The sequence below is a fragment of the Callorhinchus milii genome, unplaced genomic scaffold (genome assembly GCF_018977255.1).
Source record: "Callorhinchus milii isolate IMCB2004 unplaced genomic scaffold, IMCB_Cmil_1.0 Scaffold14, whole genome shotgun sequence".
In the NCBI taxonomy this organism is placed as follows: domain Eukaryota; kingdom Metazoa; phylum Chordata; class Chondrichthyes; order Chimaeriformes; family Callorhinchidae; genus Callorhinchus; species Callorhinchus milii.
This window is the reverse complement of record NW_024704755.1, coordinates 13,355,376-13,371,089: the sequence shown is the minus strand read 5'-3', so window position 1 is coordinate 13,371,089 and position 15,714 is coordinate 13,355,376. Positions and strand designations below refer to the sequence as shown.

Here is a 15,714-nt window from a genome sequence, read left to right as displayed (position 1 = left end):
CCGCGGAGCATGCGTTGTGTGCATTCTAGTGGGTGTGGGGGGGCACATAAAGACAGCTCTACAACCCAACCGGCCATGGCAAGGAGACGAAGAAAGGGAGATGTTAAGAGAAGCTAATTAACAATTCCCACACTCATTTCAGTGGTTTTTATATTCAGGCAAAGGAGAAACGTAGACCCCTGCAGAGCGAGGCCAGTGGGACACTGCCATTTCACCTAATAATATTTTTCCATCATAGTTTCTGCTTATGTCGGAGCGGCAGCTGTTGGGTTTTGTCCCAAATCTGAAGCAATAGGTAGGAATACATTATCTAAATGAACTGCCTTCCCAATGTACAGTGCAACCCAATGTGTTAAGCGGCACTGGTTAATTGTGTAGGCGAAGGCAATGCTACATTCCTGCTGAGAATGCCTGTGCTAGAAGCTAATAATGGTGTTTAGGAGGATATAATTTTACATTTCTCACAGTTACTCCAGACTATGTGTGTGACACAAATTGCTCCAGGCATCTGTAGTTAACTGCTTTCACCAGGTTGATGATACGCTATAGATTTTTTTAAGCTCTATCCTCTGGATTTGCTAATTATGCAGATTGAGCAGTGATGTGCGGTTAGTCTGTGCTGTGGTGAAGGCTGGTTTGACAGTATTTCAAGCACTGATGTGACTTTCTTTGCCCTCTAGGGTTTTCTGAAGAATGAGCGTGATAATGCACTGCTGTCAGGTATTGAAGAGTCAAGGAAGAGGGTGAGTGAAATTTTCCGATAATGTTTCAGTACATTTCATGTCACTACGACGGAGCCTAACATATTCCGCTTTTCTTAAGATCGACTAGCTGGCACTGAAATAAGCATAAATGCAATGTTACGGCAAACGCAGCCAGTCGGTGGATCGGAGTGGGTGATTACACCACATCCGGGCCCACATTTCCTCCAATCTGTTAACAAAATCAAACCTTTTTTTTATTCTTGCCAAAAAGATTTTAATCTCCAGCCTAATATGGGTTCATTTAAAAAAAACATTCTGAGGACCCAGCTAATTGGTCTCTTTGTTTGAGATTTAAATTCAAGTCTTGGCGTCGCATACTAATAATCTTTTGAAAATCTGGAGCTGCGGCGTGGCTTAATGGCGGATCAGCAATGGATTCCCTTCACACCAGCAGCGTTGCACAATATGAGCCCCCGCAGTAGATGGCACACACACCACCTGCCCAATGTCGGTGATCAGCCTCCTCACCGCATGGTGGCGTGTCCTATCATGTAGAAAAACTCTTGTCGAGCTGTCCTGCTGCATTGTAGACCGGCGTGCTTTCAGCGCTGATGCAGACCCGCATTGACGTCAAACCCCACCGAGATGTCTGCAGGACCACTTACCAGCAAAGGATTTGATGTACAAAATTGGGATGGTTTGATAAGCAAGGGGCCAGCAAAATATTCAAAAAAAAATCCAACATCATGACAGACCTGTAGCTTAATTATCCGTCAGGCTGGGCGCTGACATTATCAAACAGGTTTACTTTGAAAAATCCAGATAATGCAATCCAACGCAATTTTCAGAAATACATGGATAGACAAAAGGCATCCCACATGGTGCCTGAGGAGGAGAATGAATAGAGCAGAAGAGTAAAGGTTTCTTTCGAATCGTTCATCTTGAAATTTTGCAACGATCAATAATGATAATAAAAACAGGCAAAACGTCCAAGGTGNAAAAAAGACAAAGGAAAAGAGGCACACAAAGCTTTCTTTCACATCAAAACATTCAATATTTATTTCTTTTAATGTCAAATTTATATCCATTAACGGTTTGCAATGTTAAATCACTGAAGTGGGGACTAAATCTCTGTCCTTTAATCATTTGAATTTATAAATGTAGTTATCAAATCAACTGAATGGAGTCACAATGAAAGATTGGAGACTGATAATTGTGATCAGGAAATAAAACATTCAGTGTGTTGCACATAACGCTTGGGACCAGAGCTGCTGGGTGTTCAAATTCTGTTGGACCCACTCAGTCCTTGATCCTCTCAAAGTTGCTTTTAAAGAAAAATCTTCCTTGGAAGAGGTAAGCAAAGTCTCCTTAGGATGGAACTGGCTCTGAGGAGCCGGCATTGTTCGAAGGCAAGACAGTACCACGGGTTCCAGTCGACCTGTTCTCAACTGTACCATCCTTCATATTGGTAAGACAGGGATTTGATATATAATGAACGACTTGTGTTTGATTACACCCTCCCACGTTTTTAAAAACGTGTTTGTATAGTCATAAGAAAGGTACCCTAAGTATTCCAAAATTATGTTTAAATAAATGGAGCCTCATTTTTTATTGAAATCATAAAGCAAAATACTCCTTCACATCTCTTGGAGTTGGTGGACACTGCTGGAATACAGTTCTGTGGGTATGAATAGCACTCCAGTGCTTCGCACAAGTGGCTATTGTACGTTCGTGCATGGAGAGAGTGAGTATCAGCAGGTTATTGTACCGTGGAAGAAATCCCAGCCGAGTCTGATCCTTACCTCAGCCATTGCACTTCTGTCTGAGTTGCTGGATGACATTCAGCAATTAGAACCCTGGTTAACTCTTTCTCTTCCCCTATCCCAGTTTCAGTTGTTGTGCCCCACTGTCATCCAGTTAAGATCAACCAACTGATCATGGATTGGACCGGGGAATTTTCACATCTGTCTACCTCCACTTTGCCTCTACCACTTAGTACCACTAGCACTTTGAGATGACCTTTTTGAAGTGAGAGATGCTGTAAAACGTGTATTTTATTGTACCATACCCAAAAGTGAATTCAACCATTGAGCCCCAGGTGCTGGATTTTAATTTGCTATTTTACTAGAATCCACCTGCAGTTGTAGATGTTATAATAATAACCCTCATTACAGTTACAGATGTTATTATAATAACCCGTACATTTGGTGTAGCGCCTTTCACGTCTGGAGAATGTCCCGAAGCCCTTCACAGGACATAATGTAAAGTGGTGTGACACTGCATTATTCTTTGTGATCCATGTGATTTGTGTCCACAAAGTGTGCAACTGTGCCAGACATGGAAGATTTCGCCCGCAAAATACAGTCAATTCACTTTACAATGTATTCTGTCAAGCACTTTGAGATGCCGCGAAGACATGATAAAGTGCTATATGAAATGCAAGGGTTATTTATTATTTTAAAATAAACAGGAATGCTCCTAACTGGTTAGTTATTTTGCAATCTGCACATGGGATGGTGTTAAGTCAATAATGTGTAACACTGATTTGAAACTGCTTGGAAGTTCAAAGTGAAACAAATTATTCTACCGCCTGCTTGTCAAAGTAATATGGGATCAATTCTACTGACCATTTCTAAACATTGCATTGCGATAATGTATCAGCACCTTTTACTTTTCCTCTAACCCCTGACATTCTCAAACTACGTTTATATTTACTTGAATTTATTTCAAGTTTTAAGATTTTGCGCGATAAAAAAATCTTCATCCAAGTGAAAATAGTTCATAACTGAGACGCATAGTTCTTTATTGTCTCTACAGTACGTTGCAGCAAGAAGGTAGAATGCTATGTTCTACATCGTACTGTAATAATCTGGTTCAGCCATTGCAGCCGATTCAGATTCACATCACTTACAAAGTGTGTCTGCAATCAGATGACATTTGGAACTGACCAAGCTGTATCAATATGGTGTGATTTGTCTATACCCTTTTGTCAGCAACTATTTTCAGTTATATGGATCCTTTCAAGTAGGGTGAACATGTCAAAGCACTTTGGCTAGGCAGTGGAAAAACCTGAGGTGAAAGGAAAGCCAATTTAACAGTGTTGACTGAAGGCAGTCCTGTAGCTCAGCAATTAGAGCACTCGCCTCACAAGCAAGAGAATTGGATTCTATTCCCGACAGGGCGAAATATTAGGCAAGTTTCCTTACTCCACTCGCCTCTGTTTACCTAGCAGTAAGTAAGAACCTGGTTGTTAGTCGATTGGCGGATTGCTTTTCAGGGATAATAATCCCTCAAAAAAAACAATAGTGATTTGGTCACTCAATTCAAGACTGTTTGTGGGACACTGCTGTGTGCAATTGGCTGCCACGTTTCTCCCACAAATATGCAGTCAATTCACTTTACAGCGTATTCTTTGAAGCACTTTGAGACGTCTAGAAGATGTGAAAAGTGCTATATCAAATGCAGGGATTATTATTATTATTGTCAATAAAAGAGTTTTTTAAGAGAGGATTCAAAGGAACAAGGAAGAATTTTAGTAGTGAGCAGCAGGGCTTAATATCTGAAGGCAGGACCCACCAATGGTGGGTGTAAGGACAAACCTCGGACTAAAGTAAGAGCAGAAAACAAGGGAAGGAAAATATGGACTGATGCCGATTAAAGAATAGCTAGTGGAAAGATATTGAAAGGTTTTAATTGCAAAACCTGCCTATTTGGACCAGTTTTCAGCCAATGAAACATCACATTTTAAAATGAGTGTCACATTTCAAAATGCTGCGAGTTGGATATTGCAATTGAAAGGTATGAGAGTTTAACAAAAGGATTAGATAAAAATATTTATTATAAAAAAAAGCTCGCAAGGGGAAAAGGGAAGACGAGGAAATAGACCAAAAAAAGTGATCATGGGGCAAATATTGGTAAAATATTTTAACTTGATTTTATGTTTTAACACTTGTTTTAATATTTTATTTTAAAGGATTAGGGTTAAAATATCAGTAACATAACTCCTGATTTCCGAGTAGCTTTAATCCTGCAATATTAGAGCATTTCTCAGTGTAAGTCGCTTTGAGATGTCTTCCAGACGTGAAAGGTTAATTGTGAGAGGTTAATTGCATTGCATTAGTCGATGTACAGAGGAAGCTTTTAGTGCTCAGAACGGAGTGCTGGCCCTGTAAGGGTTAACATTTTCACATGTAACGAATCCACACAGTGGCAGGTTGTCGTAGAAGGTTGCCAAAAGCCAGAGAGTCAGCTCTGTAATGGCACTAAAACATTTCAACACGAGGTCAAAAGAAATCAGTAGAAGTGTGATGAAATGCTCAAGTTGAAGACTTTCTCAGCATGTACTAGCCTGCAGACATGAGCTGAAAAATACCATTGTGAATTGTATCTAACAGCAGTGGAAATATAACATGTCTTCCCCCCACCACCCCATCTGTAGTTCTGTTATATCAAACCACTTTGGGGTAAGTAGCTTTGTATTAGTTCAGGTAACTGAGAGAGATGGCTGCTTGAATAACCAAAGTAAATGTCGGGCCTCGAGATTGCTGGGCAGTTTGCAATGGAATTGTTCTGTCTGACATCAGGGTCCAGCTTGCAAGATAGATGAAAGCTCAGTGAGAATTTTTGTTGATGGTCAGATTGCCAGGAGCAAACAATCTATTTCACCTGAAAATGCAAGAAGAGGTTGACTGGTATTTGCAAGTAAATGTGTTGAACAGCAACTTGACATCTTGTGATTGGATGATTCCCCAAACAGTTGGTAGCACTCTCGCCTCTGACTCAGGTTATGGGTTCGAGCCCCGTGTCACGACTCGGAACTCACGTAGTCAAGGCTGTCATTCCAATGCAATGCTGCATCGCTGGAGGTGCTGCCCTTCGGATGAGATGTTAAACCAAGGTCAAATCTGCCTGTTCAGATGTCAAGATTTTTCCCGATGTCCCGGGAAACAATCCCCGAAATAAAATTGCTCATTTGCTTCATGGCTGTTTGTGGGACATGACTGTACACGAATTGTTCATCTGCAGATACAGACACAGTGACTGATGTGAAAAGGCACTGTATCAAACTCGAGCATTATTATTATTTTTCTCTTGTGGCAATCACAAAATATTACAGTCAGATTTAAGATCCCTGAGTTCATTGGATGAATTGAGTTACTGCTTTTGTGGCTTATTGTACATTTAGGTGACATCAAAATACTGTAGTGCATTCAATAAAATGTGCAGACCCTCTCATTACAATCGCAGTAAACCATTATCATTCGGTTAATTAATAGAAGTGGTTGTGGCATAAGTGGTGGACTTCACAGCTGAAACAAGACCAGGTTGCATGTTCTATATTTTTTACATGACAGGAAATATAAAATTATGTTATTTGTACTCAGGTTTATTACACTACTCTTTCCTCTTTTTTCTCTTCTCTCCCCCCCACCCCCGAGTCGTGCTTTTCTCCTTTGTATGACTTCTAAAAGAACTTAATTCCCTTGACTTGCACCACACATGGAAGAAAAAAGAAGTTGCATTTTTATAGTGCTTTATCACGTCAAGAGGTCCCAAAGCTGTCGGAAGTGTGTTTTCGTAGGCAAAAGCATCAGATTTTGTGCACAGCAAAGTTCCGTTGACAGCCATGAGGCTTAATCAGGTCTTCACCAAACAGTACGGAAGATTGTTTGCTAACGCACCATGAGGAAACTCAATTTTCTTAATAAAAAGTCACGCGATCTTTCATCTCTGAAGAGCAAGCAGACGGTACCTCAGTTTAATAACTCACCTCAGAGAGGGGGTGCTACTTCATGCTAAAGATTAGCCCATAAAAGTAGACGAATCAAATAGAATGGAATGGTTTCATTGTGGTTTAAAGAGTTGGTTTGGCCATTGAACTGAATTTATAGCAGACAGTCTGGTTCAGAACCCCCCAGCTTTCCTCAGCAGGTTCTATGCGTTATTATTAGACCATGTTCCTTTTTCGTGTGTCGGGGGGGGGGGGGAGAGAGAAAACAAAAGAGGGGGAGGATTAGTTGAGATGAATTGACTCCTCGACTTGCATGTTGCTCGTGCTAAAAGGCTCATTTTCAAGATCAATGTCTACAATGAGCAGCTGCCAGCTACCAATTTAGCTTTACTTATTTTTGTATCTATAATAGGCCATTAATTTATACTGGACTGGAGGCAACCAGTTGTAACAGCTCCATCATACTGCTGCTTTTGAGCTTCTGTTTCCATAGCAAAGATAGCTAAAGTGGATCAGTGAGAAGTATCCGTCTTGCGAGCAGTAGTCTGGCCTCGTTGCAAGTGAGTTATAAAGAGGGACACAGATCATAACCCATTGCTACTCCTCTTGTATTCTGAGCACATCTCATCAAGCAAAGAATTTAAACTGAAAGGATGAGCTTGACTTGAAGAACTGTGCAAACAATATGTAATATCGCTGGTGTGTTTACCACTCATTTAGATACACTCCATATATAACCATTAGGTTCCTTTTAATGATACAGAATATTGACTGATCAGACAATTAGTAGGTAAGGGACAACGTTACTCTATCGCAATCCTATTCAAAAGAACAAACTGTAGTATAAATCTGTTTTATTCTCTCTACCCACCCAATACATACAATGCTATGTATGTGATGTTAATTCTGTTACTGTCCAATCTTTCTTTCCCCCCCATAATAATAATAATATTCTGGCAACAATTTGCCAGCAGTTGAATTTATGGTCCGGAATGTGATAGCCCTAATTATGGATATTTTCCCTTCTTGGCACTTTACGGCATGGTTTGTTATCAGTGCACTGACAATAGATTAGATCTCGTTCACTCTGCAAATTGTGGAGTAGGTTTCTCTGGAGAATGGAAGTAACAAAGAAATAAACTGGTTATGTGCGTTGCATCGAATTGAATCAGTGTTGCCGGGAAGATTCATATTAACAATCTCACGATTTATAGTCCAACAGATATTCTAATTTTGACCACAACAATTAAATGCTGCCCTTACTGGTAGCAAAGTCTATTAATACAATGAGTCGAGTGCATAAAGCAATGTGCTAATAAGAATGGTAGTTCATTACAATCTCTGCCAGGGCTGGTTAAGTGTTTTATTAATAAGTCACTGATTCAATGTGGGGCATATCTTTCTTTGTGTTAGTATGAGTCATAGTGTAAACATTGGTAATTTTATTTTACTTACAGATATTGCTAATCTTTCACTTTGGACTGAACACAACCCAGAGGATCAAGTGTAGAACGAGGGTTCAGGGATGGAGGTGGGGGGAAGGGGGGGGGGGTCAAAGTGCAATCTTGGCCAAATTGAGGTGAGGGATACGGGTGTCACCAGTGGGGTTCAGATTGGGATCGTGATTGAAACATGATGTAGCCAATGGCTTTACAAACGTATGCAGAGCTAAGTCGAGAGAAGGAGGCAGAATTGTGGAGCTGATCACAGTGAACACTTCTTATGGTCTTTCTCACATATTCCTAATGACCCTCTCCCCCCCCCCCCCCCCCCCAACTGGCTCTGCCGCTGCAGAGGATACATCGTTAAATGTCAGCTCTTATTGATACTTGTAAGTGGTCAAAAAACAAAATGATTTTTAGTAGCCTTGAGTGTTACCCAGGGGATGTGACCCTCCACAAAGAGCCGTAATCAGCTCGAAGGGATGCTCAGTTAAATGTCAGCCACGATAGAAGTGGGGTGTGTTCTGCAGGATTTTGCATTCTTAAACCATTGCTGAGGGGTGCCTTTGTTTAAGTGCAATGTTGTGCATTTTAGAAATGAAACACATCTAGCATTTGAAGATTGTACCAAATGGAACCATTACTGGTGATAATAAAAGTCATTCGTCAGACTGTCGTAGGATGATGGCACTGATTTCCATTTTCTCGTGGATCTTGAAACGTGCAATGTTGAAGAAAACCAAGTCTAGTCTACGCTTACCCTCCAATGCCCTGCCTGGGGAGTGCCACATTGTCAGAGATGCCTTTCTTCAAATGAGATGTTAAACAACGGTTCAGGTGAACTCCAAAGACCCCATGGTGCAAATTGAAAAGAGAAGGGAAGTCCTGGACAATGGTCCTCCAGATAAAATTGATTCACGGCTGTTTGTGGGGCATTGCTGTGGGGCATAAATTGACTGCTGACAGTCAAACTAACAGATTAATTGAACATTTATATTTTGTTACTTTTTCAGTTTATAATCGAATGCTCTTCCACATAGGTGGTAAACATTTACAAAGTTATTCAAGTTTAGATGTGCGGCTTCATTCTCGAACCACTTTGCCTACACAACGGTCACTACACCCAAAAGTAACTGTGTATGTAAAGGGCTTTGAGAAGTTTCAATATGAGCTATTGTATCAAGTGCAAGCATTTGTATTTAACCGGGCACACTCTTTAGTTCCACCATTGAAATTGTGAATGCATCTGTGATCTGCTAAAAGCTAAACTGGGTTTATTCTCTCCGGTGCATTTCCTTTTGCACTTCAGTGTAATACTGTATTGTGCACCAAGGCCAAAAGTATATTTGCCCCAATGCTCAGATTTAACAATGAACCAAGTTGAAAAGCAAACAGTGATTTGAGATCACAATGGGATGTTTGGCTGCGAGATGGAGATCCTTTCATTTCTACCCAGCAGATTGAAGTGCATAGAAATTAGGCATGCAGTAGGAAGTTTCTATAATATGTCTTCTAAATTAGAAAGTGCTTCCCCTCGACACTCACGAGAAGGCTGAGTTGTTTCTGGAAACTGTCCAGAATATGCATCCGACTGAAGCATTCCTGACTGTAGAAATCACTGATTTTTCACAGCGTCGGTGGCAGTGATTGGATTGTGGAAGTAAATTGAATCAATGTGGCTTTTAATTTGGAAGCAAAGCTTGAATGCTTCCTGAAATAATTACTTCTTAAAGCTGCAAAGATCAATTTATTGATCGCAGAGTCGCAAATTTGAATTGTAGACAAGGTGCAGATGGTTCAAATGATGCTGACTCTATGACATTGTGAACAGGTTATATCAGCAGTAAAAGTAATCTAAAATGACATGGTGCACATTTATGGCTGACGTTGTTTAATACAGAAAGCTGGCTTTGCTGCTCCTCAGCCATGATAATGTGCCGTATTGGTTTGTAGACATTAATGTCGTAACATTAGTGGAAATATATTATTATAGATTTTAAAACCCATTTGGTGTTGGCATTATATTTGATAGCGGAGATATGTGGCGAGAATTATCAGATTTGAAACTAATGTAAAAATCATAAAACAAGTGAGCTGTGAAAAACCCCAACTATCAGATAATAAGTAAAGTAATTGGGTCTTGCAGAATCGGTGTGAGAAGCAAGTCTGAGTCAATCAGCCTATAATCGACCAGGTTGCCCATATGTTAGGCCATATGTCTTGCGTTAGGCTCTAGGATAAATTGGTATTCATTGTGTAAATCCATAGCCTCAATTTGTAATTTTAAGGACTAATAGCGAGCCAACTGTAGAACCTTTACAGATTCTTAAAAGTGTAATAGCCTTTCTTTTCAATTAAGTTATTCTTGTTTTGAGAAAATACAAAACAAGAATATTCCTAAGGAATAATATTCCTTCATATTTCCTTAGAAGGAAATACGTAAAATTGAAAATTTGGTCAAACAAACTAATCTCAGCTCTGTTTCCATTTGCTATTGTTTCACAGTACAGTCCCATTCACGAATTTGCACCATCAATCAGAGAGGTTTAAAGGGATGACTCAGTTAGACAATGGAAATAAAGCTTATTGTTGGGGTAAATAGATTTATCCTGGTTTACACTAAGTGACAAAAGTGGAGCAAATCCCATTTCCCTTCATCTCGATTAGCACAAGCATCTACCTGGGCATGCTGATGTCACTGACCCACTGTATATGTTTCTGCTTTCATTGACTTCAGAGATCTGAGAATGGCAGGTGGAAACAAGTCTAATTCTCCCATTCTCCAGCACACATCTCCACCATGGAGTAGACCCAAAAATGTAATGGCAGCCACTTTGCCCACAGCAATCTACCACAAACAGCCATGAAATGAATGAGCGGTTTTATTTGGGGAAATTGTTCACCGGGAAATTCACCTGCAAGATTGAGATTTTGAAACGTAACTCTATTCCACCCGAGATTGTAATACTAGATAAACAAGCATTTGCTTTGCGATACAGGCTTCAATCTCAATGCTACACTGATGATCATTTTCTGGCTGTTTGCCTGCTTAGTAATGTAGTCTGACTTCTTTTTAAAAATGTGAAATTGTCCTTTTCTTTTAGTCTCTTGTTATATTGCCATATAACTTCTTATCTGCAGAATAGTACAACTGGACTGTTCTCATATTAGGTTAATCATGCATTACTTGTGGCTCCATTGCAAATAGAGACATAATGGAAAAGGGCTGTTGCTATTTTGTACTTTTTAATCTGTTTTTAAATCCCAATCGGGAGGATCTAATGCATTTCAAAATTTTATAATAATCCTTGCATTTGATATAGCGCCTTATCACGTCTTCCGATACATCTCAAAGTGCTTCACAGAATATACTGTAAAGTGAAATGACTATAATTTGTGGGTGAAAATTTTTACTCTAAACTGGAGCCATAAATCACTTTGAATTGGATATTCTCTTCCTCTGCAGGCTGTTTAGAATTTGACAAGGTTCTCTGAATATCTGTTTGTATTTTGTTTCTACAGACCTTCCGTATGGCCGAAAGGTTTTATTGGGAGTCCATGTTGGTGGAGTGGGAACACGACAAGCAGAAGATCCTTCACACACTGCTGGCATCGGGAGAGGATGCTCTTGACTTCACCAACGAGAGTGAGGTGAGGTGTATGGTCACCTGAAAAGTATAAACCGTAGAAGCAGATTAAATAAACCTCATGCTGATCACAGCGCGAAACCACTTCAGCAGCTAAATACCGGGTGGCTGAATACTAAAAGCTTCTTGATTAATCTTCATTTTTAATTTAAAATTGAAAGAAAATTAATTTCCAGTGCCTTGGGACATCCTCCAAAAGTGAAAGGTGTTGCACAAATGTAATTTGTTGCTGTTGTTGTTGCCTTGTTTCTTATTAAAAACGCAATTGAAGCAATAAAAAAAGCCCATCAGGTCGCTCAAAAGAATAACGACTTGCATTTATATAGCAAAAATAGTTTGTTTTTAGATAAGTCAACAATGAGGATGTTTATATGGAACTTTGCAGGTTTTATCTGGGCAGTATTACGTTTTAGAAGCTACTAGTCTGGTGCCAGTACCCAGTGAGACAACCCTGTATAGTTTAAAACCTGCTTGGCAGTACAATTTACTGAACTTGGATTGTAATTGTCATTTCGATTTTAAAATACTCGTGTCATAATAATTCTGCTTGATTTGACATGGACAGTTAAAGGGAATAACACCCAGACACATTGTAGAACTACAGAATTGTATTTTGGAGACCTCTCAAATAAAATAAATATAAGGCGGGCAGTGGGATTAAATTGGTCTCCTTGCTCTCTGAGTTTGGTGGAGAATCAGTTGGCCAAATTGCTTTCCTTCTGCTTTGTAGATTTCTATATTTCTAAGCTCATCTTTTAGCCAGCAAATATTGTTTTGAAACAAAAGCAGAAGTCACTGGGAACACTCAGCAGGTCAGGCAGCATCTATGGAGAAAGGAAAGTGAGTCGACGTTTCGGGTCCACGACCCTTCGTCAGAACGGAATATTGTTTTGACTTTGAGTTACAGACTGGCATACAATTTCTCTTCAAACATAATGATGCTTCTGCCTTTGTAAACAGCCGAGTTTCATCAGTGAGATGGGGCCACCAGGCCGAAGTGCAATGGACAGTATCGAAATGGCCTATGCTCGACAGGTGTGTATGTGCCGTTTTCTATCTGCTGGTTTTAGGCTTTGTGGTGCAATAGCTGTCATCAGTTCTGAAATTTGTTTTGTTAATTCTTATTCAATATACTCTGACAGTTTTTGGTGATTATTATGTATCTAACTCCTATCAGAGTCTACAAACACAGAATGCCCTATACCTAGGGCTTCTGACTTTCGGTTTTACTTGAAAAACCCCGATAAAACACGTTACAATTTTTATGCAAGGCTCTGCACAGTGAGTTCCTCAGTCTGTGGCTGTGCACCTCACAGAGGCAACACAAAGCACAGATGTGGCAGTGGCTGAGCAGGAGGTTCCTTCTGACCAGGAAATGATACATTGCACGGGGTGCCCAAATAAAAAGAGGGGGTGTGGAATGCCCTAAAGTGATACAGGAGGGGCAGTAAATACCACTGGCTGTGAGTAACAAAAGATACATGCAGACTCCCATATCAAACTCCTATCAGTCTACAAATACAGAATGCCCTATACTTAGAGCTTCTGATTTTCGGTTTTACTTGAAAAACCCCGAAAAAACACCCCCGATTCAAAAAAAAAATGAAATCTGTCTTTATCCAATAAACCCCAGAAAACACTGACCTGACGGAAATTGCTTTAATTTCTTTCTCCGCATTTCTCCTCCATGTGCGCAGATGTGTCTGGTGACGTGTTTGTGAGAGGAGGGAGGCACTGCGTATGAGTGAGCGTGCCTCGCTGCCCTTCCGAGTGCACAGGCACTCCTGGATCTTATTAACAAGTAATAAATGAAAGATCCCAAAACCCCAAATTTTTAGAACTCAAAAAAAACCTGAAAAATGTAATTTTTAAACCCCAAAAAGCAGAAGCCATACCTACACTGTAACACTTGATTTAATCTATGTTTCAGTGTGATGTTTCTCATTGTGACTTTCATCTTGTGCTGACTTGCTCACATACCCAATATACCTTGGTCCCTGATGAGATTATATATGATGATTCAAAGTAAATGAAATGTCCACCTACAGAGCCATGACCACATACACATCCATGGGTGTGTGATATAAATCGCTGTCAGTCTCAGAAAATGTATCTTATATTTTCCTTCCTTTACTGCAGATCTTCATATATAATGAGAAGATTGTCAATGGGCATCTCCAGCCAAACCTGGGAGATATTTGCAGCACTGTAGCTGAGTGTTTGGATGACAAGGTACCTAGACATACTCCTCTGGAGCTGATATTTTATATCCTTCCTATAGTGATCATAACCAAATAACAAAACTTGCTTGTGTGCATTTCCAATTTAATATAACTGTGTTTCTATACCGTTACACCATGTTTTGGGCTTTTTCCATCAAAATTGATGAAAAATTCCGGCTGGGGTTGCAGTCGGTTGTTCACCCCAACTGTTGTGACCCACCTTGTATTTAGTTATCCTGGTCAAACTTTGACTTTGTCTATAATTATTCTGTTCAAACGCTGAGCCTCTGGTTTCCTGGGTGCAGCTCGTCAATTTGGCCCTTTTTGTTACGATTAAAGCTAAGTCTGTTCAGTGGTATTGGAGTGTGTGTGTGGGTTAATGCCAGAGACTCCTTATGTCAGTGGTCATCATTTCGCCTCGTCACTCCGCCCATGTTACAGAAGTTATGGACCGAATACAGTGACAGATCATTATCTGTCATGAAAATAATGGCAGCACGCGCACATACATACACACGCATACACATACACACACCGATCCTTTGGACATCTAAATACAGTTAAACACTTGTACTGAATACAATTAAGTACTTCTAAATATAATCAGCATTCTTCCACGTGTTTCAATTGTTGTTCAGTGCACTGTAGAGAAAAAAAACCTGGGGTAACAGGACTTTGTGAACACTGTGTACTTCACCCTTTCATCACTATGAACCTGTCGTAATTGTGCAAGCACGACAGGTTCAAAAGGGGAAACCATTTTACATGCATAGATTCATAGACATGGAAATAGGAGTAGGCTATTCGGCCCCTCAAGCCTGTTCTGCCATTTTATAGGATCGTGGCTGATGTGTACCACAAGTCCAGTTACCCGCCCTTGCCCCATATCCCTTAATACCCTGACCTAACACAATATTTATCTACAAAACCCAAGATACTGTAGATACTGGAAATCTGCAACAAAAACAGAAGTCACTGGGAACACTCAGTAGGTCAGGCACGACAGGTTGATTCACTTTCCTTTCTCCACAGATGCTGTCTGACCTGCTGAGTGCTCCCAGCGACTTCTGTTTTTGTTTCAAATGTTTATCTACCTCCAGCTTGAAAAAGTGAATGGTAACCTCGATTTCAAGGGCATCGTTTACGGTGCAGTGGAAAACATTTCAGCTCATTTGATTAATTTATTGCTCGCAGAATGTCTCTGAACTGTGGGCGATGGTGAAGCAGATGACTGATGTCCTGCTGGTGCCGGCCAGAGATGCACTGAGTTGCCGCACGGGAATGGAGATGCAGATGGGGTTCGTAAGGCAGGCAATGCAGTTCCTGGAGCAAAGGTGAGAAATCACGTACGAGTTTGAGAACCAGCTGCGTTTTAGTGTCCTCTTTGTGTAATAATTGTGTGCATGCAATGTCTTTCATCCCCTGACTGTCCAGTGTCCTGGGACGTCTTTCCAAGGGTAACTTGTTGTTGGAAGTTCAGCTGCACTTTAAAAATCCTGATGCAAAATAAAGCCAATACTCTTTGGAATTATTTCATGATGTCGGAAGGTTTTGTTTTATTTGTTAAGCTATTCGCCACAGCAACCATTCCAAAATATAATATCTTTGTGAATTTTTATTTCTTGAATAATTTAATTGATTTGAATTAATTTCAGGGCCATGGGACACTCCCGACATGAAAAGCGCTGTATAGCTGTAAATTTGTATTATAGTGTAATTATTAGTAAGTACTGTTGTAAAATAAATGTGAATGCATTTTGTTTTCAAGAAAAGGATCAGTTGTTTGAGCTTTTGAGAGAGCTTTGAGAGATAGGTCTCAAAGTAGCGGATGGTTGAACTTTGATTGTGCGCCATAATTAAGGGGATTCCTGTCAACTATTATAAATGGTAGATAATTGAGGTTCTGTCTGTTCTGTGTATAGGTGCAGTACTTGCACCAAAGTACTTGCCACAGCCTCATGTAATTTG

The 15,714-nt window shown here is 40.1% G+C and overlaps 1 protein-coding gene across 3 annotated transcripts in view; it reads left to right on the top strand.

Annotated features, from left to right (window-relative positions):
- The window catches only part of nup93 (nucleoporin 93), a 60,070-nt gene that overhangs the window by 33,468 nt on the left and 10,888 nt on the right, over positions 1-15,714 (top strand). For all 3 annotated transcript variants that reach the window (XM_042340266.1, XM_042340268.1, XM_042340269.1), the window contains 5 exons: positions 681-743; positions 11,400-11,528; positions 12,485-12,559; positions 13,664-13,756; positions 14,941-15,080. In XM_042340266.1, coding sequence (XP_042196200.1) covers positions 681-743; positions 11,400-11,528; positions 12,485-12,559; positions 13,664-13,756; positions 14,941-15,080 — 500 coding nt within the window. The remainder of the gene's footprint in view (positions 1-680; positions 744-11,399; positions 11,529-12,484; positions 12,560-13,663; positions 13,757-14,940; positions 15,081-15,714) is intronic.